This window comes from Sciurus vulgaris, assembly GCF_902686455.1.
Source record: "Sciurus vulgaris genome assembly, chromosome: 7".
In the NCBI taxonomy this organism is placed as follows: domain Eukaryota; kingdom Metazoa; phylum Chordata; class Mammalia; order Rodentia; family Sciuridae; genus Sciurus; species Sciurus vulgaris.
The window spans coordinates 59074687-59101116 of NC_136467.1; the positions used below are offsets into that span (position 1 = coordinate 59074687).

Sequence of the window (26430 nt, forward strand, 5' to 3'; positions counted from 1 at the left end):
AATTCTAGTTTATCAACGATTTAGCTCATGGAGTATGCCTTTGTTGTATCTAAAAAGTTATCACCAAATCCATGATCATCTTGATTTTCTCCTGTTATCTTTGGGAGTTTTATAGTAGTGTGTTTTACATTTATGTCTGTGATTAATTTTTTGTGAAATGTGTAAAGTCTTTGTCTAGATCCTCTCTTTTCTCTCCCTCCCTCCCTCCCTCCCCCCTCCTCCCCACCTCATGTGATGCCCAGCCATTTCAGCTCCGTTTGTTGAAATGATTGTTCTCTCCATTGTATTTTCTTAGTTCCTTTGTCAGAGATCAGTATTCTATATTTGTGTGGTCTTTTTCTGGGCTCTCAGTTCTTTTCCATTGATCTGTGTATTTATTCTTTCCACTGATACTACATTATCTTGATGACTGTAGCTTTAAATAGCATTTCTTGAAGTCAGTTTGTATTGGTCCTCCAAACTTTGTTCTTTACCTTTAATAATGTGTTGGCTATTCTGAGTCTTTTTTGCCTGTTCATAAAACTTTAGAATCCATTTGTCCATATCCACAAAATGCCTTACTGAGATTTAGTTGGGGTTTTAGTGAATCTATATGTCAACTTGGGAGGAACTGTCATCTTGACAGTATTGAGTCTTCCTGTCCATAAGTATGGACTTTCTCTCCATTTACTTATTAGTTTTTATTTTTTTCATCAAGTTTTACAGTTTTCCTCATGCAGGCCTTGTACATACTTTGTTAGATAAGACACCTAACTCTTTCATTTGGTTCTGTACTAATGTAAGTGGTATTGTGTTTGTAATTTCAAATTCTACTGGTATCTAAAAGCAGTTGACTTTTGTTCATTAATCCTGCAACCAGACACTTAACATTTTAAATGTTTCTAGCATTGTATAATGTAGGTGGAGCCGATTTTCTTAAAATTGCCAACTGTGGCCAGGCACAGTGGCACATGCCTGTAATCCCACTGGCTTGGGAGGCTGAGGCAAGAGGATCGTGAGTTCAGAGCCAGCCTCAGCAAAAGCAAGGTGCTAAGCAATTCAGTGGGACCCTGTCTCTAAATAAAATACAAAATAGGGCTGGGGATGTGGCTCAGTGGTTGAGTGCCCCTGAATTCAATCCCTTGTACCTCTCCACCCCTCCCCCCCCCAAAAATTTTGAACTGCACTTCAGTTTACATTTTTAACCTCTTAGGCACAGAGACATCCACTAATCTCCATCAGAAGCTCTGCTATCATGTCCTGGGAACCGATCAGTCAGAAGACATCTTGTGTGCGGAGTTTCCTGAGGAGCCTAAGTGGATGGGAGGAGCTGAGGTATTGTACAACTGTGAAATTTTGCCCTCAAAATTCATATGTTATGAGTGGATGTATATTCTTGTTATGCGGTGATCTGTGTGGATAGTAAGAGTCCTAAGAGTCAACGTTCTTTTTAAAAAATACTGATATTCAAATTGATTCTTAATAACAAAGGTGATTTCTCAATGTAAAAATCTCAATACTAAAAGTAATACATGCACATGGGGAAAATATAAAAGACAGTAATATAAAGTAAAACATGAGCATTTCAAAATTCAGAATTATATTCGGGGGTGAGCAAAGTAACCTAAAATTTTTCTTCGTACACACAAGTGAGAATGTGTATGTGTGTGTGAGAGAGATAGAGAGGAGTCTTCCATTTTTACACGACTGTGCTCTGTCCATGCATTTTGTTTACTTGTTTTCACATTAGAATTGGCATCTTTTAGACGTTTTCCCATCTGTAAATATTCCTGCATTCCTTAGGAGTCTTGCCAGTAACAAACCCCTAATGAAGTGGTATGAAGTTACTGGCCCAGGTTTTATTCTGTAATCTTGAGAGTCAGCAGTGGAGAAACTCGGAGTGCTAGGAGTAAGAATTTGACTCTTGCTAGTTTATGTCTGAATATTAAGAAATGTTTGATGTTAAAGAGAAAAATTTTGAGTGTTTTAATATGGGTGTGAGGTATATTTTCTCATTCTTATTGGGAATGAGTAATGTAATACAAACTTTTTTAGCTCATGGAAATCACTTACCTCTTCTCTGTAAGACAATTAGAACCTTGCTAGGAAAGGAACGTTTAAAATTTTGATTAAATAAAATAAAGGCATTGTATTCATCTATAACCAAAAGAAATTTTAAATTTTTCTTTTACTTCTGGGTGTTAAGATGGTTTTGATTCATTGAGAGGCAGAATGAGAATTGATGATGTTCTATCCATGTGTGTTGATACACTATATACCCAGTTGTCCTTTTCTTTATTTATTTTGTTTTTCTAGACCAAGGGTTAGTCAACTACTGCCCTCAGGCCAAATCTGGCCTGGTGTCTGTTTTTATAAAGAAAGTTTTATTGGAGCCCAGCCACACTCAGCGGAGTTGGGAATTTGCCACAGAAGTCCTGTGATCCACAGGGAGGAAAATATTTACCATCTGGATCTTCAAGAAAAGGTTTTCCAGATTTTACTGGAATATGTTAAAAATGAATTTGTAGGACTTATATTTTGTTTTCTTAAAATGCACTCCTTTTTTGTGCCTTTTCTTCCATCTGACTCCTCACCAGCTTTCCTGTTGTAGACACTACTATCATTGTTCATACCTGTTCACTTTTAGTGGCTCCTCTGGTAATAGGATCTAGTAGATTATTTCTACTAAATTTTCTCCCTCAAGCTTCCCTCATATTTATACTTTCTGCTTAATGCAGATCACAGATGTTTATTTATAAAAGTAACACACACTTTTACTTTTGAGTGAAAATACAATTAGGGAGATAAGTATGCCACTAAAAAAATTTAAATGTTAAGTCCCATATTTTTACCTTTTTACCTTTTTTTTTTTTTAATCGGGGATTGAACTGAGTGGCACTCAACCACTGAGCTACATCCCCAGCCTTATTTTGTATTTTATTTAGAGACAGGGTCTCACTGAGTTGCTTAGCACCTCGCTTTTGATGAGCCTGGCTTTGAACTCACGATCCTCCTGCCTCAGCCTCCCAGGCTGCTGGGATTACAGAGGTACACCACCATGCCCAGCTGTTTTTACCTTTTTTGAAAGCAGTATTACTGGGGAAAACTTAAAATAGTTCATTTTAATAAACAAATTTTATTGCCTCTGGATTCTTCATAAAATCAAAGAGATACTTAACTAGTGAAATTTTTGAGCTTCAAAACTAAAAATTTCATTGCAGCAGAACTATTTTAATCAACGTCAAGTTATTTGGTTAATAGAACAATGGAATATTGAAAATAAATGTCAGAATATTGATATATTTTAGCTTGTAAGTCTAAAAGAAAGCAAAGACAGTGTACCAGGTACCACTCTAGCTACTCACATCATCTTACTAGCATCTTACTAGCATTGATGTGACTTTTTTTTTTAATTATAGTGAAAATACATAACATAAAATGTATCATTTCAAAGTGTACAATTTAGTGGCATTAGAAACATTCTCATTGATTTGTGGTCATCTCCAAAACATTTTCCATCATGAAAAACTGAAACTCTGTACCCATTATGCAAAAACTATTCCCTTCCTTCATCCCCCACTACCTGTCAGCCACCATTCTACCTTCCTGTCTCTTGCATTGAACTGTTCTAGACACCTCTTTATCTTGTCATGACTGGCTTACTTCACTTAGCATAATGACCTCAAGGTTCATGCATGTTGTAGCATGTGTCAGAATTTCCTTCCCTTTTTTTGGGACTAAACAGTATTCCATTGTATACCATATGTTGTTTTTCTTTTCACCCTGGGACACTTGGGTTGCTTCCCTAGTCTTATTGTAAGGCTACTCTAAGCAGCTAGTGTTTACAAATAGGAGATGTGTCATATATGCATGTAACGTATGTATATTCAATTCTCTTAGCCAGACAGTCAAAAAAAGCAGATTTAAATAATTCAGATGATCCTTCTGCTGTTATTCAGTATATATATATATACACACACACACACACACACACACAGTGTAACTTGTCTAATATAATCTGGATCACCACATTGGGAAGGAAGTGATTGCTCCATGTGTAAACAAGATAAAATACCAACTAAGGCATTAATGTGCAAGTTCATGGCTGTAGTTGCTTGCTGGACATATTAAATCCCAAAGTATCTGTATCTTTAGCTACCATGCACCTTGCTTCACTGGACAGAAGGAAGGAGGACACACAAAAATAGTAACGACTATTTAAAGAGTAGGAGTAAATGAAGGGATACAGCTGTTCTCCATAGAAGTAATAAATGAAATAAATAAATGGATATACAGAGTGAGACCAAGGAAATTTATCTTGGACCAAGGCCCTCATTAGTGAATTATGTGGAAGAAGTCTGTAAGAAAACTAAGGAGCTTAATATTATAGTTTAGATACGAGGTGCCCCCTAAAGCTCATGTGTGTGATAATGCAAGAAGGTTCTGAGGGAATGATTAGATGATGAGTGCTTTAACCTTATCAGGATTATACTGATATGCATTAACTGGGTGGTGGCTGTAGACAGGTAGGATTTGGCTGGAGGAAGTAAGTCACTGGGGGCATTTATATTTTGTCTCTGGTGAGTAGAGTTCTTTCTGCTTCCTCGTGGCCATGTGCTAAGCTGGTCTCCTCCACCGTGCCCTTCTGCCATCATGTTCTGCCTCACTTCAGGCCCAGAGCTATGCCTTGCTATGACTGACTGTAGAAACCAGGAGCCAAAATAAACTTCTTCTGTACTTTGTTCCTGTTGAGTCTTTGGTCACAGTGACTATAACACTTAGTAAACACAAACTGGACGTGGGCAGACTCCCATTAAGCCATATTCCAACTCTCTAGGGGGTCTTGCTATGACCATTTCTGTCTACCAGTTTCCAGGGTTGGTGAGACATGTCTGGCATCCTCGGTGACTGAAGCTTCCTGGTCCTGCCATGTATGATCATTCTGCTCAAAGTGAACCATCTTGTCACATGGAGGAGCTCTCTGTCATTAAAATAAGAGTTCCATAGCTCTGTAAGGGTAAAGGGGTCAGAAACCTCAGGCTTACCCTACATTGATGGCTCAGTTGCAAGTCTTTTACCCAGAAAAGTCTAGATTATGAAAAAGCTGCCAAAGTGGGAGTTTTTTGTGCCCTTCAAAGAAGTGTGCTAAAACCAGGAGAGTCCAAAAGCCAGTGTGCTATAGGACTGGGTGGGCCAGAAGCACCTGTGACTGGAATGCACATTAGAAGTCAGGCCTTTATGTAGTGATCTGCTGTTATGGTATGGATATGAAGTGTCCCCCAAAAGCTACTGTGTTAATACAGGAGTGTTCAGAGGTAAAGGGTTTGGATTGAGAGCTGTAAACTCATCCATCTGTTCTAGTCTAAATGTACTGATGGGTGGCAACTGTGGGCAGGTCAAATGTGGCTGGAGGAGGTGGGTCACTGAGGGCTTGCCCTGGAAGGGTTCACCCTCCTGCAGCCCCTTTCTTTCCCCTGCTCTGCTTCCTTATCCCACTGTGAGACAAGCAGCTTTCCATTGCTGGGCCCTTGTCTTTAATGTGCTGTCTCACCTTAGACCTAGAGCGATGGAGTCACCAGCCATTTATGGACTGAGATCTCAGAGCATGTCAGCCCCAAGCAAACTTTTCCTCCTCTAAGTTGTTCTTGTCATGTATTTTAGTCACAGCAACACAAAGCTCACTAACATACCTGCCAGACCTTAGAGGAATGTGGTAGTCCTCTTTATAACAACCACGCCCAAAGGCATATGCTGCAGTTATTGCTTTTATTTCTAAAGTATTTGTTTTTAGAAATGTCATGGAACCTAGTATTTTATTAATGTATTTAATAGTATCTGTGTGTGAAGAGCCAGTGTTACAGTGATCGTGGTGTACTGAATCAGAAATCAGGCAGTTTTTATTCTTTGTCCCACCTGTGTGTCCTCAAGAGTGTCCCTTCATCTGTCTGAGTCTTTCTTCTTTGGTTTCCTTCAGGACTTTTTCAGCTCTCAAAGTGTGTGGAAGGAGGATTTATCACAGCTTCTCATAGACTCCTGAAGCAGGCTTCTGGCTGAGGACATAGCTGCTGGGGGTGAAGTGGGGCGTGAAGAGCTGGCTTTGTGGGTTTGGTGGAGGGAAGCTGTGGGGCGGGCAGGAGCTGCACCTGTGTTGGTTTCTCTGGCTGGCTGTCAGCCGCAGTCCAAGTTCACTGAGAACTTCCCTTCCTATCTCCTTTTGAGTGAAATAATTATCAAATTTCCATTGCAATCCAAAACAAAATCTCTCCAGTTTGCATGCTGCTTCCCTCTCCCAAGCCCAAGTATTAATCCTGTTGTAGTTTCCCCAGAAGGCACCCGGGGAGGAGGAGTTAGAGAAGGGGATGGGGTCTTTGCTCCTCTGGAGTGGTTTGTTGGTCTGTCTTGGCTGCTTATCATCATGACGTGGCCCACGTGCCAGCTACCCCAATGGCATTCTTGTTCCCTCATGTGGGTTATTCACTCTCAGGCTGACCATTTGCACCACCCCGTCCTCATCAAAGCTTCTGCTCCTAAAAGTATTCCCTTGAAATTCCCACCTCCCTACTGCTCCCCCTCTGTTCTTCTTCAGCAGGGACCTTTTAAGCTATTTAAGGCCAGCTCCTTCCTGGTGCCTTTTGACTCAAGGGAAGCCTCATCTGTGGGTCACTTTATCCTGTAAGAACAGGCTGTGTTCACCACTGCCTGCCCCACCTGCCAGCTGAGGACCTTGGGCCACCTCTTGCTCTCAGTCCCTCCTGAACATGCCAGACTACTGTGCTCAGGAACAAAAGCTCCCTTGGGCCCCCCAGGGTATAGCACAAAACAGATAGTAGGCATTTGACTCAAATGAACAGAGATGTCTGTTATTTGATAGACCATGAGGCTTTAGTTGAAGGGCAGGATTGTGGGAGGATAGACGTGGTCATGTTTTAGAAGATTCTGTTGGATAAAAGAAAAAAAATTCTCTTTTGATCAGTTGTGAGCATTTGGTTGTGGTGGTGGGGAGTTCCAAAGATATCAAACATGTTGAGGCACTGTTCCCAGCAGAGGGTGCTCTAGAATGAAGATTGCGAAAGTGCGTGAAGTCACTTTAGAAAGGAGGAAGGAGAAAATGCCCAGCCTCTGTGTGATTATCTAGCTGACTCCTACATGGTGAACCTGATTCTACTGTACCTAATTTGTGAAAAAGGTTTTTTGGGTTTTTTAATGTTTTTTAAACAATGTAATCCTAAGTCTCAATACTTCTCATATATCACCATGAGCCATTTTGACATGTTCACTTGTGATCCTTAATAATTAAAAAAAAACATATGCATAATTTTACGTATATAATACACATATTACACACACATTAACATGGAAAGTGCATCACCTGATGCTTGACTCACAGCCGACAGTGAACATTCACTGCCTTTCTCTCCTGTTCAGGTTCATGTATGTGAAGACCAGCAGGGTCTCATCTTGCAGAACTTCCACAGGAAAGGCCAGGGATGAACCTAAGGGACTCTGCCTACCCCTAAGTTTTTAAGTATCTTTGACTTGGAGTTGAAATGGTTCAGCAATCTTCTTCCTGGTTGGCGCAGTTCATGCATTTATTCCCCCAGTACCTAGTAAGCTCTTGTCTTGTGTCCACGACCTTAGCACTGCCTTCTGTGGTAACATCCACCATGCCAGTTAGAACATGGAAAATCTCTGCCGCCTTCTTGGGGAGGCAGAAAAGCCACATGCCAAACTGGAGACTTATGTGGGGATAAAGCAAGAAGGGTGTGCTGCTCTGTAGGCGTAAAACAGCTCTTGACAGGAGAGTTGTTTTTGTAGTATGGGTTGGTAGTATGGGTTGAATATTCCTTATCCAAAATACTTGGGACCAGATGACTTTCGGATTTCCGACTTTTCCATATTTTGTAATATTTGCATATACTTAATGAGACACCTTGAAGGTAGGATCCAAGTCTAAGCAAAAAATTTATTTATATTTCGTATACAACTTATATACATAACCTGAAGGTAATTTTATACATTTTTCATGCACCTGCATTTTGGCTATGACTGTCACATGGGGTCACATGTGGAATTTTCCAATAGTGGTGCCATATCACCAAAAAGTGCTCAAAAAGTTTCAGATTTTAAAGCATTTTGGATTTCAGATTTTTGGAGTAGAGTGCTCAACATGTAATAATGTTAGATTTGATGATTAATCTTTTTTCTCACCTGACCCATGTTATTGCTCAGTAAGGGAGAAAAGAAAATAAATAATAGATTATTAAAGACTGTGCTTATCTGCCAGATAAACCACCAGGTAGATTAGAAATGTTAGTAGCTAGATGGTGTCAAGACTTACACTATTTTAATTTGAATGGGTTCTCTTTTCATAGAATTTTCTGCTCTCTTGATGACATGCAAAGCAGGACCAAATGTGCTATTTGGAATGATTTCTTTTTTTTTTGGGGGGGGGGTTCTGGGGATTGAACCCAGGACCTTGTGCTTGCTAGGCAAGCGCTGTCCAACTGAGCTATATCCCCAGCCCTGATTTCATTTGTCCCCATTGCTGGAGTGCCAATATGATTTAATGACGGCTTTTTAGAAATGTTAGCTTAATGCATACTCACATGTACGTGTGGATGCTTCTGTGTTTCTCTTTTTTTTTTAATTTTTAAATTTTATTTGTTCTAATTAGTTGTACCTGACAGTAGAATGCATTTATACATTTTGGTAGATCATACATAAATAAAATATAATCTTTCATCTTTCAGATTATACGTATTGCAGAATCACATCGGTCATGTACCTGTGCTTCTCTTACTGACACTGTCTCATCTTTATTACAAATCCATAAATGAGTTCCATCTATGAAAAGTCATCATTGTAGATGGTTTGACATTTAAAAGTTTTCTTAAAAATTAAGTGTTGGAAACATACTTAATTTTAAAGGATTGTTGTTATGATTCACAATTATTGTGAAAGGAGTCTAAAAGAGTCTATAAAATAAATTTGATTAAGTTTCCTGCTCTGAGAAGAACATGATGAACTCTCAAAGCTATTAAAATTCATTTTCACTTCTTTTGTTACTATCCAGGACAATTTCAAGTGTCACTGCTTTTTTAGTATACTTTCTGAATATGCAATTAATTCTTTTATTATAACACATAAAAGAAGATGCTTTACTCAGCCTGAAGTAGTGCATGTAGATTCAAATTACACAAAAACTTTCTTCATCTTCTAAGCAGAAAAATTATACATATCAAAGAAATTTCATGTCTATGAAGATTTATTTACTAACCCAAGACTGCATGGCTCTGGAGTTTAGTACCTCCAGGATAAAATAGTTTTGAGTTTTTTTGTGAAAGTCCACATTTCTTTGTATATATAAATGTTAGTTGGCTTCCTGTCATTTTGAAGGACATCTAATTTTACAGATACGCGATTGGGAGTGAAAAATGTTAAACGCTTTTCTGTTGATTTCCCTTTGCCTGAAGGCAGCCTCACTCACTGGGATCGCTGGGAAAGCCCAGCTATTGTATCATGACATAGTACTGACTGAGAATTCATCAACTTTAAAAGTTTGATTTTGCTAGTAATCAAAATAATAATAGGTTAATTTTTAAAAGTAACAATCCCATTCTTCAGAGAAATTTCTATTGATCGAGGAGTATTTGTTTCACACTTTTTTCTATAGATTCATACATACATGATTAACATATACACATATCAATCAAATGACCTGAGATAGAGCTGATGCAGTCTTGTAAAAATGGAGAAGTTTGATCAGGACTGATCCAAATAAATCACATTTACATGAGCCATTGACTGAAGACATTAACTGTAAGATCACTTATTTGGGACCAGATTCTCTTGGTTGCTGCTTATTTCTCTAAATTCTGTGGGTTTTCATCTTATAGGTTTGGAGGAGTTATGTTTCTGGTTATGCTAAGTTGCCTGAATTGTGTGTGTGTTGGACCAGCATGTATGAACCTAACCAAATAAAATATAAAATACATACTCTAATGTTTGATGTTTATCAAAAATTTTCTTAATAAATATCATGGTCTCAGTGTAGCCTGATACTCCAGTATGCAAAATTAAAATTTGTTAATTAATTAATATAGCTTACTTCATTAAAGTGTAAAATACAGTGCCCTGCCCTGTTTTTTGGTAAATGTACATGAGTCTGGCAGTGGTCATTGGGTGGCCTCTTCAAAAACAGAAGCCTACCCTTCTGCAGCTTTCTCAGGTTAGTGTACAGTATGCCAAGGAGAGAAGCCACAGAGGGTGGAGGGAGTGCTTCTTTCCCATTTCTCTGACCTCCCTGCAGAGCAGTGGTTTTTCATCAGTTTTTTCACAGCTAGACATGAGGGGTTGGGAGTTCACAGCTTGCTGATTCATAGCCGTAAGCCACATTCTTTTGTGTATACCTTATTAGCAGTAAAATCAGTATCTTGATTCTCCATCTATAGACTCTTGATTTAGCACTCAGGCAGGGAGATGTGTTCTGCTTGGGCCTGCCCAGGGGACTGGGTGGAATAGCAGTGGCCGTGGCTTTGCTGTTCCACACACTGCGTGTTTACAAGGTGTTATTGATATCTGGCTTGCTGTTATGGGTCAAGTTTCCTGGGAAGCAGATGCAGAAGTCAAACGTTTGTGTGCTATAAGTTTAGTGGGAGTGCTTTCAAAATCTCTGCCTCGGTGGGGAGTGAAGGCCCAGAGGGAGAAGGTGAGCTGTGCCTCAGTCATTACTGAGGCCTTGCCACTTTTTCAGGTAGCTAGGTTAGCCCTTCAGCCTTGCGCTGACCTCTGGGAGGAGAGTCATCTCTCCTGAATTAACCATTCATTGTATGTTTGGTGAACCTGAAAAAGTGTATGACCTTGGGGAAGGTCATACTCTTCATCTTGAGAATGAGTCCTCCAGAGATTCTCAGCTGAGAGCTGTCTGCTTCAGCATCCAGCAAGGAATGAATGCTTCAGTCCTAGAGGATGGCCAGCCCCACATCTGGTACATACGCTGGTATCTGTCACAGAGATGTGCACCTGAGAATGCATGTGTATAGCTCAAGTATATATTAGACTGCTCTCTGTATTGGATTCCTATACTAGTGTAGCAGTGACAAGAATGGAAAATCTCAAGCAACTTCTTTTAGAAGAATTCTCCCTCTCCTTCAGGAGGCAGTGAAGGACCATCCTTCCCAACAGCCTTCCCAGATCTTGCTCTCCTTCCCAACTCCCCTCCCTGTTAGATGCTCCCCTCCAACACTCCATCTTTGTACTTCTTGCTATTAATGTCCAACAACATGGATTATTCTTTGTCTCTCTTCCGCCTTATCCAGAGCTTGTGAAGTCCCTGTCCTATTGATCTGTATATTCCAGCCTCGTTCAGCAGAATATACCAGGTGGACCTCCGTAAATGTTGGCTGAATAAACAGCCTCAACCATGACTCCTCTGAATAGTGGTTGGTTGTGTTTGGTGTCACAGAAGAGATGGAAAGTTGGCTGGGACCTAGATTTTTCTATTAAAACTGCCTGCCTTTGGTGACAGTGGTCATGTCCCTTCACCTGGGCTGAGGAATATACTTTATAGTCAAGAAGTTTTTGTCCTTGAACCTCTCTGGTAGTTATCTTTAATGAACTGGGCTGAATCACCCAGAGGATCCATTTTACAACTAGTGATATATCCAGGTAGCATTAACCAAAGTGAGCTGGTAAGGGGCTTTCCCCTTTCACTCAGGACCCAAATGCTGCTCCAGTCAGAAATTAAGTTTGAGAGAAATCTGCCAAGGAAGAGGGGCCAAGGAAAGAGGGAAGAGTGCGGTACTCCCTAAGCCTAGAGAGAGGCTCTGCTCCTTCCACCCAGTGAAAAAGACCTGCTGACAGTCACTAGGGCAGGAGCAAGGAGGGCGGCCTTCATCTTTTTTCTTTTTTCTCTCCTTCAAATGTTTGTCTGGTTCTGAATAATGAAAAAATTAGTTTCAGTGAATTACCAAATGGTTTTTACCTATCTGTAGAATACCATATTCTTTGTAGAGCTAGATTTTTTCTTTGTCAATACTTTTATCAATACAGATATTAGTATTTTCTTCCTTCATTAACATTTTCTAATTATGTTTAGTCAATACTCTAAATATGATCCAAATAACTTCACAGAACTGAATTGTCAAAGTAACCTGTATATTAAAAATTAACAGTAATAAGAATGGTGAAGAGTTTTAGCTTTCATCCCTGTTGATAGTGTTAGGAATGCAAGTAATTGATTTAATATCAGCAAATGTCAATTTTTCATTTTTAGTAGTTCCTAGGATTTTGTTTTTCTTAATGTTTTACTTATGTAAAAAGTAGTTTTTTATGAAATGAAGTGATTTTGAAAATTGGCTTAAAATGATACAAATATAAAGCCGAAGAAAAGTGTAAAAAGTATAGATATAGGAATTACATAGTTTGTAATTGGTCAGGCTAATGTTAATTGCAAAAAGTCAGTGTTTTTGAATCAGATCAATAGCTTCCAGAGAGCAGTAATTCTAGTTGCTATCATAATGCTTTCAAAAAATAACATTTTGCAAAGTGGAATTTATGCTGTTTTATGAAGACCCAATGGGCTCTTGGTTTTCTTGCTTTTTTGTTTTCCCTTTTTCTGACTTTCAGGGAAGTCACTTTATTCTGTTAAGATTCAAGTCTTCCTCAACAAGATTTTTATCTTCTCCCAAAGATTTACAAATACCATCTTTGAAATGACCTTGAGATGACCTTGAGTGTGAGACTGTCATTAAGAAAGTGTTATTATTGATTGAATTGGGAAAAGGTGTATTTCTAATCTATATATTTTGGCTCAAACAACTTTGAAATGATTTTGTGATCTGAGACCTTGAGCATTGGAAGTTATTTCCAGTTTAGCAAATTTTCGTGGCTAAGAATCTCTCTGAATTGTGTTGAAGAGAATTATAGGGAAGAAGACTGACTTAGTTGGCATTCTAACAGCAGTGTGCTTTGCAACTTCCTGCCTTAGATTAAATATAAACTGTTACAACTATTGAGACCAGCCAGAAATGCTGAGAAGAGCTCATTAGATGTGCTGAAGACAGCTGCCGTGGAAGACTTGTGTGGGTCTCGCAGTGATTTTTACTGTTCTTTCTGTTGATTGAATCACTGCAGCTGAATTAGCCATCATTTACAATTGATGTGGCATGACTTTGAGCACTAAGCTCTACAGATTCTGTCTTTATTTAAAGGACAAGAGAACAAAAGTATGAAGTTAATGAGGCTGCTTTCGATTTTGTTTAATGAAATTATAATTGAGAGATTGCTAATGGTAGTCTTAATGCAGGATGGCATAAAAAGGTGGGATTAAAATTTTAAACATATTAGCCATTTATAAGGCTAAAACTTACACATTCTGTTTTTCCTTAAGCTAAAGTTAAAGCATATAAAGTTAAAGCTTAAGGAAAAACAATGTATAATTCACAAATCTATCAAAGGAAAAATGTTCATAAAAAAGTTTATACTGATACAGGGATGGAGGTAGCTTAGTGGTAGAGTGTGTGCTTAGCAAGTACAAGGGTCTGATTCAACCCCCAGCACCAAAAATAAAATAAGAGAGAAAGTTATGCTGATACAGTAAAGACAAAAGAAGAGGAAAGCATGGTGAATAGAGTACTCAAAATTAAGAGTGTGGAAGTCATTCTGTCAGCAATAACAGTTAAAGAATTAAAAATACAGATTCTGAGATTGGATTTTAAGAACTAAATGGCAAGAGACAGTCTTAAAACATAGTGACGGGCACCATGGGGGAACTGGTACTGGACTAGCCCTTCTGCCATTTATAGCTAGGAAACTGTACAAGGTAGACAAAGCAACTGTTTTCAGATATTGGTCAACTGGCAACCCAGACCTGATCCGTGAGAAAGGAGAGTCCTATAATTGCCCCAGCTTTCTGCCTGAAAGTATTTGTTTGGACGCTAGCATAAGGATGAGGAACTCAGAGTATTACAGTCTCACTGAACTAGGATCCAAAGAGCCTGAAGCCACTGGAACTTGCAGGGCAGAGTGCCAAAGGAGGAAGCTACCCACTAGGGGTCCCAGAATTGGCTTTGAGATCACCTTGTGTATTTAGCTAATCATGAAGTGATACATGCAATGAATGAGTTCTACAACTCAAGCTAAGAACACAACCTGGGAGCTGAAAATGACAACTACCGAAGGTTTGACAAGGCTGGGAAATACTCACATTCTGATCGGAGTGGAAAGACCTGTGAACACACAACGTATTTGGCAGAGACTCCAGAGAGGCCATGTCTTAGCAGTAGGTCTATAGACCTTACTTAGCAAACCTTGAAAGCAAGCCTTGAATGGATCCAGCTGATTTATTAACAAACTAATTGCCTCAAAATGTTTTAAAGGCAGATTAGGAAAAAAAAAATCCAGACATTAGAAATGTCCATAATCCAATTTTAATAGTTACCATAAGAAGTAGAAAAATATGGCTAATAACCATGAGAAAAATTGGTCAATAGAAATAGATCCAGAAATGACAGAATTAACATATAGGAACTTTGAAAAAGTTACTGTTAAAATAATTTTTAAATGTTTTTAGAAAATTTTAATGTAATAAGCAAAGAAATAGAAAATGCAAATATGAGTCACATTCTTCTAGAGATAAATTCTGAAATGAAAGATTTTCCACATAAGTTTAATAGTAGTTAGAAACTATAAAAGAAAATATCAGTGAATTTGAAAACAGGACACTTGAAACTAAAATTATATAGAAAAAAAATTGAAACAAATAACATCTCATTGACTTATGGGACAATACCAAGTAGGGATGAAGGGACAGAAGAATATACATGAGAAACACATGGCCTAAAATGTTGCAAAATTGATGAACTGTTCAAACCCATAGATTCAAGGAGCCCAAGAAATCTCAAACAGGCTGTTAAAGCAAAGTTCATTATAATCTGTAGAAAACCACAGATAACAAGAAAATGTTAAGAGCAGTCAGAGAAGAAACAGGGAAACAAGAATAAGAAAATGACAGTGACTTCTCATCTGAAACAGTGCACATCAGGAAACAGTGGAAAGATGCCTTTTTAGTGGGGCCTGCCTTGACTGCTGTATTTAAAACTGCAGTCCTGCCCCACACATAGTATCCTTCTTACTAAAGTCTATTCATGTTCTCCATGGCATTTATCACTGCATATTATGGTTTGAATCTGGAATGTCACCAAAAATATCATTTGTTGATGGCCTGGTCCCCAAAGTGGCAATATCTAGAGGTGTTGCTTTTAGGAAATGATTGGAACATGAGGCTCTAAATTCATCAATAGATTAATCTATTTGATGGATTGGTAATTTCAATGGACTTTGGAGAGGTGGGGGAAACTGTAGATAGGTGGAACATGGCTGGAGAAAGCAGGTCACTAGGGATATGTCCTTAGAAACTGTACCTTGTCCCTTGTCCCTTGCCCCTTTCCACACCCTCTGTCAACTTCCTGGCTGCTGTGAACTGAGCAGCCTTCCTCCTCCACATTCTTCTGCCATGATGCTTCTGCCTTGAAGCAAGCTAATGATAGACAGAAACCTCTAAAGCCATGAGCTGAGATAAACCTTTCCTTTTCTAAGCAGTTTTTCTCAGGTATTTGATATAGCAACAGAAAGCTGACTAACACATTGCTATTTCCATATTTATGTTTTTCTCCTTTATTAGATGTAGCCTGGGTTTTCAGAGTTGTTCACTGATGTATCTTTAGTGTCAAGAAGCATGTCTTGCACATAATAGGTACCTAATACCTATTGAGTGAACAAATGAAAGATGAATCTTGGTAAGTGTATTAAGACTCTCCAGAGAAGACCCAACAGGGTGTGTGTGTGTGTGTGTGTGTGTGTGTGTGTGTGTGTGTGTAAAGATAGGATTTTAAGGAATCCACTCATGTGATTAGAAACATGGCAAGTCCTAAGTCTGCAGAGTAGGATGGAGACTCAGGAAAGGGTTTCAGTTGAGTCTAAAAGTAGTCTGTGGCTGATTCTCCTCCCCTCTTGCTCAGGGAAGGTATTTGTTCTTTTAAATCTTTCACCTGATTGAAGGAGGCCCACTCACATTTTGGAGTAAAATCTGCTTTACACTAAGTCCACTCATTTTAATGTAATCTCATCTAAAAAATATCACAGAAACATCCTGAATAATGTCTGCCAAAATAACAGCTTTGTGATCTAGTCAAGGTAACATGAAATTAGCCATCATAATAAGGGTGTGGAAAAATGGGAAGTATTATACACTATTGCCACGTAATAGCAAAAGTTGGTACAACCAATTTGGAGAATAATTTGGCAATGTTTAATAAAATTTGAATGTGTGCATATCCAATCCTGAGCAATGTTACTTCTATTTCTGTGTCTTAGGATGCATTTTAGTTCACAGATAAAGCTTAAGTTTTTTCTAAAGAATTTTTTGTAATACGACAGAAATGCAAACAATTTAAATGTGTTATGGTTGGAAGAAGAATCAACTGGGGTTTAATAATGTACAGGAGTTAAAAAGAATGAATTCGAATTACATATGCCAACATGGATAGTTGTAAAAGTTTAATGAAAAAATTAGTTGCAAAAGGATATTTTTATAGTTTGATACTACTTTTATATACTCTGACAAATCAATAGCATTGTTTATTGCCTTGGATTTTTATCTAAGATTTTTTGCTACCCAAGGTTCTGCTGATTCCATAGTAAAAAGGAAGTTCATAGAAACACAGACCTTTCATCTCAGATCTTGTGGTAGAGGTGACTAGAGATGTGCATAACAAGCTGTTGAGTGGAAACTTGCTTATGTGACCAGTGTCACTTCTTGTATCCATACCCACTTCGCTGATTCTTACTCATTTAGAACAATGACTTTTAAAATATGTAACTCATAAACAAACTTCAAAGTCAAGAATGCCAATGTTCCAAAGACAGATTGCACATATTTTCAGTTAACCAATTGATGAGGGATTGAAATAAAAATCACTTGGAAGTCATAACATTCAGTTGCACCTACTGCTATTTTTTAAGTACCTCAGTATGTTTTCTTAAACTATGATGAAAAGTGAAACAAATTGAAATTTGTACTGCTGGTTTTTTTTTATGTTTTTTTTTTTTTTTTTTTTTTTAGTCAGATTCTAAGTCTGGGGTGAAGACTCTGCATTTGAAGTTAACCTTAGTTTTTTGCTTAACTCTTAACAATCTTCTCACAAAAACTCTGTTCTGATCAGGCTTCTGCACTGTTTTTGTCTCCTTTATAGTTATCTGATGACGGGCGCTATGTCTTGTTATCAATAAGGGAGGGATGTGATCCAGTGAACCGACTCTGGTACTGTGACCTGCAGCAGGAATCCAATGGCATCACTGGTATGTTATTGTTCAGACACAGATCATTATTCCAGGAAGCTCCATTAAAAAGCAATTATTTGAGTCTTCTAATTGATTTTCCAAGAAGTCGTCTTCCCTTCTGCCACATCATCTCAGTTCATGTGATTTTCTTTCTCACAAAATGAAGAAAAATGGGATGAAGCATTTTCTCTGTAGATTGAGGTTAACCATCTTTTATGCATTTGAGTGTGAAAATATCCAGATAGAGAGTGTTAGGGAGAAGCTGCCCATTGGTCTATAAAGTGTTATAAGATGTAATGGTGCAAACCGTCACAGGCAAGAGGTTTTTAGAAAAGAGAGATTTGCCAGATTAACGGACAGCTCTTCAGTACTGAGCCACATGCACAATAACAGCCTGAGTTTGCTTCCTGAAGCCTTATATGTTGGAATGGTGAGCTTAAAACAGCCAGTTACACATTCTGAAGATGGTTCATTTTTTAATGTTATCTTCCAACATCTGTCATACCAGCACTGTCATCAAGTGTGAAAGCTTTTCAACAGCATAATTTATTATGCCACAGATAGACCTCGAAGCTCTATCAGATAGGCTGGCATCTGGATAAGGGCTCTGAACAATTATACCATGTTCTGGTTAACATAAAATAAATATATTTTAGAGATGCTTGATGCAGATTTTCAAAATATACAATACTGAGTGCATTTCTATAATTATTCAACCTCTTTAGTATCTAACCTGCATTATATTATGGTATAAAAGTGTTTACTTTCAATTAGGCTTTACGTCATTTTTAAACTCTGAGAAAATCCACGTGCTGGCATTCTTAGATATTACAGAGCACCATTCACTCATATAGCTGGATAAAATTAGCAACTTTTTTTTCCTGATGTTAAATATATATCTCCATTTAATAAAGCTGTGTAATTTTCTTCTATTTAAAAAAAAAAAAAACCAGATACACCCATATTGGTCACCAGAAAACTACAACCACATTAGTGTTCACTGTCTCCTGAGAGGAGCAAGTCACCACTAGGTCTACGTAGAACTAAGCAAACCTCTTAAGATTGACTGTGAATGAAATAGTGTTGCTGTCCTGCACACAGTTCCTGTGTGATTCTGAGATGGTAGAGAGGACCTAACCTTTCTCCAGTTTATTAAAAATTCCAATTATAGTGTTCTTCCTCAAGAGAGCACTGTTTTCATTTTCTATTTATAACTACATTATGTCTTAAATTATTAAATAGGCTTATGTTATTAAAAGATGAAAGTTAACAAATTAAAAAATACAAATTGCGTAACTTACTTCAAATAGGGACAAAATTCCATCCATGTATTCATACATTGAAATACTGTTGCTGTGTGCACTTTATTTTTTTTTTTTTTGCCAATTTATTTATTTATTTATTTATTTTTATTGTAAACAAATGGGATACATGTTGCCTCTCTGTACATGGCGCAAAGGCATACCATTTGTGTAATCATAAATCCACATACAATAATGTTGTTTGATTCATTCTGTTATTTTTTCCCCTTCCCCCCACCCCTCCCACCCCTCTTTACCCTCTATACAGTACTTTCTTCCTCCATACTTGCCCCCCTCCCTAACCCTAACTCTAACCCTAACACTAACCCTTCCCTCCCCCCCATTATGTGTCATCCTCCACTTATTAGCGATATCATTCGTCCCTTGTCTTTTTGAGATTGGCTTATCTCACTTAGCATGATATTCTCCAATTTCATCCATTTGCCTGCAAATGCCATAATTTTGTCATTCTTTATGGCTGAGTAATATTCCATTGTGTATATATACCACACTTTAAAAAGAGAGAGCAGTACTTTGAATGAAGTGGGTGAATACTAGCTTAACTCAAGGATACTCTTTTTGTTTTCTCCCCAGTATCCTTATGTTTCTCTTTTATCACCCACCTTTTATTTTATCATGCAGTGTTAGAATTAGAGAAGAGGGTGCAATATACAGAGATTGAAAGTCCAAAAGGAACATGATGTGGAGGTGTACTAGGCCCTCAAAAACAAGATTCTAGGGCTGGGGAGATAGCTCAGTTGGTAGAGTGCTCCCCTCACAAGCACAAGGCCTTGGGTTCAATCCCCAGCACCAAAAAAAAAAAAAAAAAAGAAAAGAAAAAAAAAGAAAAAAAGATTCTAGACAGTGCAGCCATGAAGGAACAAGAAGAACACAAAGGAAAAACATCTGAGCATCTGAGAAACCCTAAGGGGCTCCCTGAAGATACCGAGGGAAAAACAAACTTGTGTCTCTTACTGTGTGGTCACAATAAAGGTCACTTCCATGACCCCCAGATCTCCCCACCAACAAGCAAGTGATAGGTTCAGCAGTGGTTACCAGCTGGTGTCCTCCAGTTCCATTCAGTTGTAACACCATCTTCCTGGAGATAGCGTCAGATCCTACAGGTTGAGGAATCAGTCCCATAAGACTGCCCCTTGGTCCACGTCCAGGACTCTGGATTTCTCACTTACTGGCTACCACTTGGGATACCTGTTTCCCACTCATCGTGTTCAGTTTTCTATTTCATATTTGCTAGAGTAGCTCACAGAATGGAGAGAATCACTATACTTAAATTTGCTAGTTTATTATAAAGGATATTTTCAAGGAGACAAGCAACTGGATGAAGAGATATATAGAGGAGATCTGGAAGGGTCCCGGTGCAGGAGCTTCTGGGACATGGAGTTGGGCTGTGCTAAAACCTTCTGGCACGTTTTTGTTCACCTTCCTGCAAGCCTGCACCTATTCAGCTGTCTGGAAGCCCTTTGGGGGTTTTATGGCAATTTCATTGTGTAAGCATGGTTGACGAATGGGTAACTGTGTAGAAATGTGATTAGATAAAAGGGGCATGTATCAGAGAAGCAGAACCAATAGGAGGTGTTTATTAAGAGATTTATTATAAGGAATTGGCTTACCTGATTGTGGGATGCAGTTGGGCAATTCTGAGATCTATAGGGCAGGACTTCAGGAGGACGGACAGTCCGGTGCTATTGTCCGGAGATGGAATTTCCTCTTCTCTAGGGAAGCCTCAGATCTGTCCTTGAGGCTTTTTCGTTGGTTGAGCAGGCCTACCCAGAGTACCAGGGATAATTTTCCTTGCTTAAAATCAACTGATCGTGGATTTAAATCACATCTACAAAATGCCATGGCAACACTTAGGTTAGTATTTGATTAACTAACTGGCAACATTAGCCTAACCAGGTTGATGGCAAAAAGCTATCCCAGTGAGCTCATGGAAAACCACCTGGAGAGTAATAGCCAACAGGTCTAATGATACATACTACCTTGATTTCATTTTTTTCCCAAAGTCACTAAATTGACAATGTTATGAGTTCATTGAGGCATTTGGGAAAGTAGGCCACATCCTGGGGATAAGAAAGCAGAATTGGAAGTAGATAATGGAAGAGGCAGATTTGAAGCTGGTCAGCTGGATGCTAATGGGTTGACCAAGAGTCTTCTGTAGTGATAGCTGCCAGGTTCCAGTTATAGTGCAGGACCTGTCATCTCTTTTAAATTATTGCTTTACTAGCATTGAAATTTGTGGATAATATAAACCTTGGAGTAGTTATTCTTGTGAATGGCAGTCCTAGGATTCTGGAAACTCTCAACAGTTGTAAGGATTGACCCAATGAGGATTAGTTTCACCCTTTGGTTCAGAAGACAGTTGCATAGGACAAGATTAGAGAGATCTTGTTTGTTAATTGATCACTGGTTCATTGTGGGTTGGTAATATGATTATTATGACTGCTTAAAGAAACAAGTACAGTTGTCCCAAGGGACACCCATGGGGATTGGTTCCAGGGCCCTTGGCAGATGCTCAAGTCCCTTATATTAAATGGTGTAGTATTTGCATATACCCTACATATGTCCTCCTGTATATTTCAAATTATCTCCAGATGACTTATAATAGCTAATACATTGCTATTAAATAGTTGCTATACTGTACGATTTAGGGGATACTGACAAGAAAAAATGTCTGCACGTGTTCAATACAGTTGCAATTCTTTTTCCCCAAATATTTTCAATCTGGCTGGTTAAGTCAGAGGATGCAGAGCCTGCAGAGATGAAGCACTGACTGTACTGCTGAAGAGATTAAGTAAATTTAGTCTCTAAAAGGGGGTCTTAAAGAAACATAGCTAATGGGGGGGTGGGAGGGAGGCAAGAATGGAGGAAAGAGAGACTGTATAGAGGGAAAAGAGGGGTAGGAAGGGTAGGGGGGAAGGAAAAAATAACAGAATGAATCAAACACCATTACGCTATGTAAATGTATGATTACACAATGGTATGCCTCTACTTCATGTACAACCAGAGAAACAAGTTGTACTCCATTTGTTTACAATTAAAAAAAAGAAAAAAAAGAATGGAGGAACTTTAGATTACGTAGAGGGAAATGAGAGGTAAGAGTATGAAAATGTTGGAATGAGGCAGACATCTTTATCCTATGTACATGTATGATTACACAAATGGTATGAATCTACATCGTGCACAACCATAGAAACGAAAAGATGTATCCCATTTGTGTACAATGAATCAAAATGCAGTCTGTAAAAATAAAAAAATAATTAAAAATAATGAGAGAAAAAAATTTAAAATAAAAAAAAAAACATAGCATACAGATATACAGTGATCATTAAAATTATTTAAATAGTTCCTATTAATTACAGTTGGGTATCTTGGGACAGTTACTACTACTGGCTTTAGGTCAGATCTGAATTTCAATCTATGTTCTATCACTCAATAACTGGTGACCTGGAAGGTTGTTTTTTCCCCCTCTTAAGATGCCCATGTCTAGAAATTAAAGAACAGTGTCTGCTTCACAGGGAACTGTGAAGAATGCTGGAAATCCATAGGCCAGAGTGGGCTTCCTGGCCCAGAGTGGGTTCTCAAGTATTTCTTCTTTTTTTCTTGTCTGAAAGGGGAATTTTGGAAGCACCACATTTTTGTTTTAGATTACATAGAAAAGAAAGTTCAGGGCATCCTTAAAAAAATTATTTTTGTAATCTTAGTTGTCAAAACTGCTATAAATACAGACTCTGGCATTAACTTGTTTTCTACAAAACCAGATTCATAAACAGAAGAGTCTTTAATCAGGGAAAAACAAATACACGCCCCTCCAGTGGGAGACGGTTGGGAGGGTGTCTCACTGTGCAGTTTGGTACGTGCCCCGCTGTGAGAATGCCCACCTCCCTCTTGCTGTTTGCTTACCTGCTGTCCATTTTTATTACCCTTTTTAAACCAAGGCAAAGGGAATTAGCCTGGAACTTAAATTCATTAACACAAATGTCAGATGAGTTAGTCAAGAGCAGCTGATGACTGAAAATTAAGTCCAGTGTCATGAAACCTCCACTTTTTAGTACTGAAATCGGCACCATTTTTGATAATCCTAGAGTCTTTCTGCTCTGACTTTAATCTCTTTTCCCTTAAAGGCGGGAAGAATTATCAGCATTTTTCACATAGATTTATTCTTTATGAACACGCCACAAAACTGCATAGGTGGCTCTTTCCTAACATTTCTGCACCTTTGTCTCTCAAGAAGACCTTCTGCCTAGGTGCCTGTTGAAATGAGAAGCACAAAATAAGTGTCCAGAAGCAATTTATTGTCATAGAAAAAGCACAGAGAGAACAAAGGTCCATTATTACAGGGATCCATCAAATCTTGGGATCTCATGGAACTAGATTCATTTTGACATGTAAGCTTAATTGCTGTTCTCTCCCTTGCTGTCCATCCATGTGCTGCCTCATGAAGCGGGTGGGTCTCCTGTTGTCCTTTGCCTCTCTCGGGAGAACTTCACTTCTGCCATTCACGTGTGCGGTGCTTTATCGGAATGATCTGAAGACGTTGGTTGCATAGTTAGGAGCCGCAGCCACTCCTTTTCCTTGCCCGTTCTGAACAGCCCCTCCCCATGGCCCACCTCATGTGCACCACTCTGGAGAAATGACATTAAGCCTATCATCTGGGCCTTAGAGGTTTATGTAATTTTGAACTCTTCAAAACAGTTAAGAGCAGGTCCTCCACAGGTCCTCTTCTCTACTGGCTAACATAGAAGCCTGATTGGAGTGGCCTCATTCTACTTTGGGGTGCAAAGTTTCTGCCTCTGAGGTTCCCAGGTGCCCTTGTGCTTTTGGTGGACACCTTTTTCTGTGTTGCCCCTTCCTCTCCTCCACTGCGACTTTCTCTCCATACAAAAAGATTTAGTGTGAGGATCTTAAACCTCGTGGGCCAGGGACCAAGTCTGTCTTCTTCTCTGTGGAGACCCCAGTGCCTAGAACAGTGCTGCTGGTCTCGTGGTCAGTGTGCACCAGCTTTTCCCTTATGATCCTTCTAGCTGCTTTATGAGCCATCCTCCTCTGTACCCATTAATTTACTTGTGAGCATTTTGAATCCTCGCCCTGTGACCTAACATTTTTTTTTTTTTTTTTTTTTGTCCTCTCTAAACACTGAGAGAATGGTGTGTTATAGACTGTGTTCCTTTTGGTCCTATATATTGTATGAGCAGATTTTCCACTTTTCTTTTTCTGTTGTTTGTTTAAAATCAAAAGTGAAGGATTATCAAGGTATAATTAAGGACACCAGGCTAGTGTGATGTTTTATCATTCTGCAGTAAAAAGGACAGCTGAATCTTGACTCTTCTGGTTCTTAATGTGATTGATGCCTGCAGATGAGTGGAAAGTAATCATCCTGAACCTTGCAAGAAAATGATATCTGTCTTGATTTTCATAGTTGTGTTTTTCTCTACTTTTCTAAATTAAACCATGTATTTTGAAAAAAAATACACACATACTTTGTTTCTTGAGATTGCTATAAATACTCCTGTTTTGAATAATAAATTTCCTTCATATACTTAAACTAAATTTAGAATGAATTTCCACATATTTTCTACCTTACAGTTAAACATCAGGCCTCAGGGCTATCTCTTATCTCCCAAATATATAGACATTTTTAAAGTTCACATGAAAACTTAAGTGAATTTATACCTTAAAAATATTAATATATTCATAAGTATATAAGTATATTCAAATCAGGCATAAGTCTCTCAATATTTGTATTAGAAAAGTGGAAGGTACCACTGATTCTTTTAAAATTTCACATTGGTTCCTTTTGTTGTCTTTATTTTATTTTTTTTTTTTATTGTAAACAAATGGGATACATGTTGTTTCTCTGTTTGTACATGGCGTAAAGGCATACCATTTGTGTAATCATAAATTTACATAGAGCAATGTTGTTTGATTCATTCTGTTATTTTTTCCCTTCCCCCCACCCCTCCCACCCCTCTTTACCCTCTATACAGTAGTTCCTTCCTCCATACTTGCCCCCCTCCCTAACCCTAACTCTAACCCTTCCCTCCCCCCCATTATGTGTCATCCTCCACTTATCAGCGATATCATTCGTCCTTTGGCTTTTTGAGATCGGCCTATCTCACTTAGCATGATATTCTCCAATTTCATCCATTTGCCTGCAAATGTCATAATTTTATCATTCTTTATGGCTGAGTAATATTCCATTGTATATATATACCACAGTTTCTTTATCCACTCATCAATTGAAGGGCATCTAGGTTGGTTCCACAGTCTGGCTATTGTGAATTGAGCAGCTATGAACATTGATGTGGCTGTATCTCTGTAGTATGCAGATTTTAAGTCCTTTGGGTATAGGCCAAGGAGTGGGATAGCTGGGTCAAATGGTGGTTCCATTCCAAGTTTTCTAAGGAGTCTCCACACTGCTTTCCAGAGTGGCTGCACTAATTTGCAGCCCCACCAGCAGTGTATGAGTGTACCTTTCTCCCCACATCCTCGCCAACACCTGTTGTTGCTCGTATTCTTGATAATCGCCATTCTAATTGGGGTGAGATGGAATCTTAGGGTGGTTTTGATTTGCATTTCTCTTATTACTAGAGATGTTGAGCATTTTTCCATATGTTTGTTGATTGCTTGTAGATCTTCTTCTGTGAAGTGTCTATTCATTTCCTTAGCCCATTTGTTGACTGGACTATTTGAATTCTTGGAGTAGAGTGTTGTCTTTAATTATAGACAACTATGGGCAAGATTTAGTCTAAGATCTAGACCTGTGTTTTATCTTCTTAGGGAGTAGACATGTTTGGTGCCCCCCTCTGTGTCAGTGCCCTGTTGGGCACCAGAGGTGATGGCAGCCGTGGACCCTGCTCTTCCAGGGCTCCCGCCCTCTGGACAGGAGCATGGAATTTGTCAGTGGAGGTGTGGGGGGTTGTCAGAGGTGCCGTGACCCTATGTGCAGCCCCAGGCTCAGAGGCAGGACATCTCTTAAGCTCCCTCTCTCTCCTCTGTTTCCTTTCTTGTATTTTTCCTTTTCTCTTTGCTTCTTTCCTTTTTCTGTAGTTACTTTTTTCAGTTACTTTATTCCCTACTTCATAGGATAATCAGCATCAAAAGAGAAGCTGACCATTTGTCCCTGTGTTGAATTGATTTAAAATTATGACAGAGGTTTTGAATAGAATTCTTAAGAAGCAATTGTTAAGTGAGGAGAACTGAATAAGTCTGAGGTCCTTCTTGCTATTAACTCAGCACACTTCTTCAACAGGCCTGAAGTGGTCTCTGTGCCAGTCACAGCATTTATGAAGTGACTGGGGAGGAAAGCGGGGTGCTGCTGCTTCCTGGTTTCTACAAAAAAAATCAGTACACCCTGTACTTCGCCCAGACTTTCACTAACCTGTCTCTCTGGCTTTTCCTTTTCTGTTGCACATTTGATCACTTCATATTGATTGGTGCTTTCCATGTCTTTAATTTAATCCTTTCATGTTAATAAAGAAAAACAAACTGTCCTGCACAAATTAATCTACACTACATGGTAACATAACCATAAAAGAAAACTCCGTATTTGTCATCACTGGCTAGTACAAGGGAGCCCAGCTCTTGTTTTTAGGTATTGGACATGATATTGACTCTGCAATTCATGCCCCATGGGGTGGGCACCCTTTGGGAGTAGAACGGGAAAGGGGAGAGACACCTTCAAGAAATTGTAAGCAAATGAGCTGTTTAAAGCTTAGTAAGTCATCTGAATGTTAAAAGCCAAGCCAACAGGGGAGAAGGACTCCTGTGAGAAGTCAGGGAGCTGGTAGAA

General features: G+C 38.7%; 1 protein-coding gene across 1 annotated transcript in view; it reads left to right on the forward strand.

Annotated features, from left to right (window-relative positions):
* Positions 1-26430, forward strand: part of PREP (prolyl endopeptidase) — a 110674-nt gene that overhangs the window by 30079 nt on the left and 54165 nt on the right. The window contains exons 6-7 of the mRNA XM_079149042.1: positions 1193-1314; positions 17232-17337. Coding sequence (XP_079005168.1) covers positions 1193-1314; positions 17232-17337 — 228 coding nt within the window. The remainder of the gene's footprint in view (positions 1-1192; positions 1315-17231; positions 17338-26430) is intronic.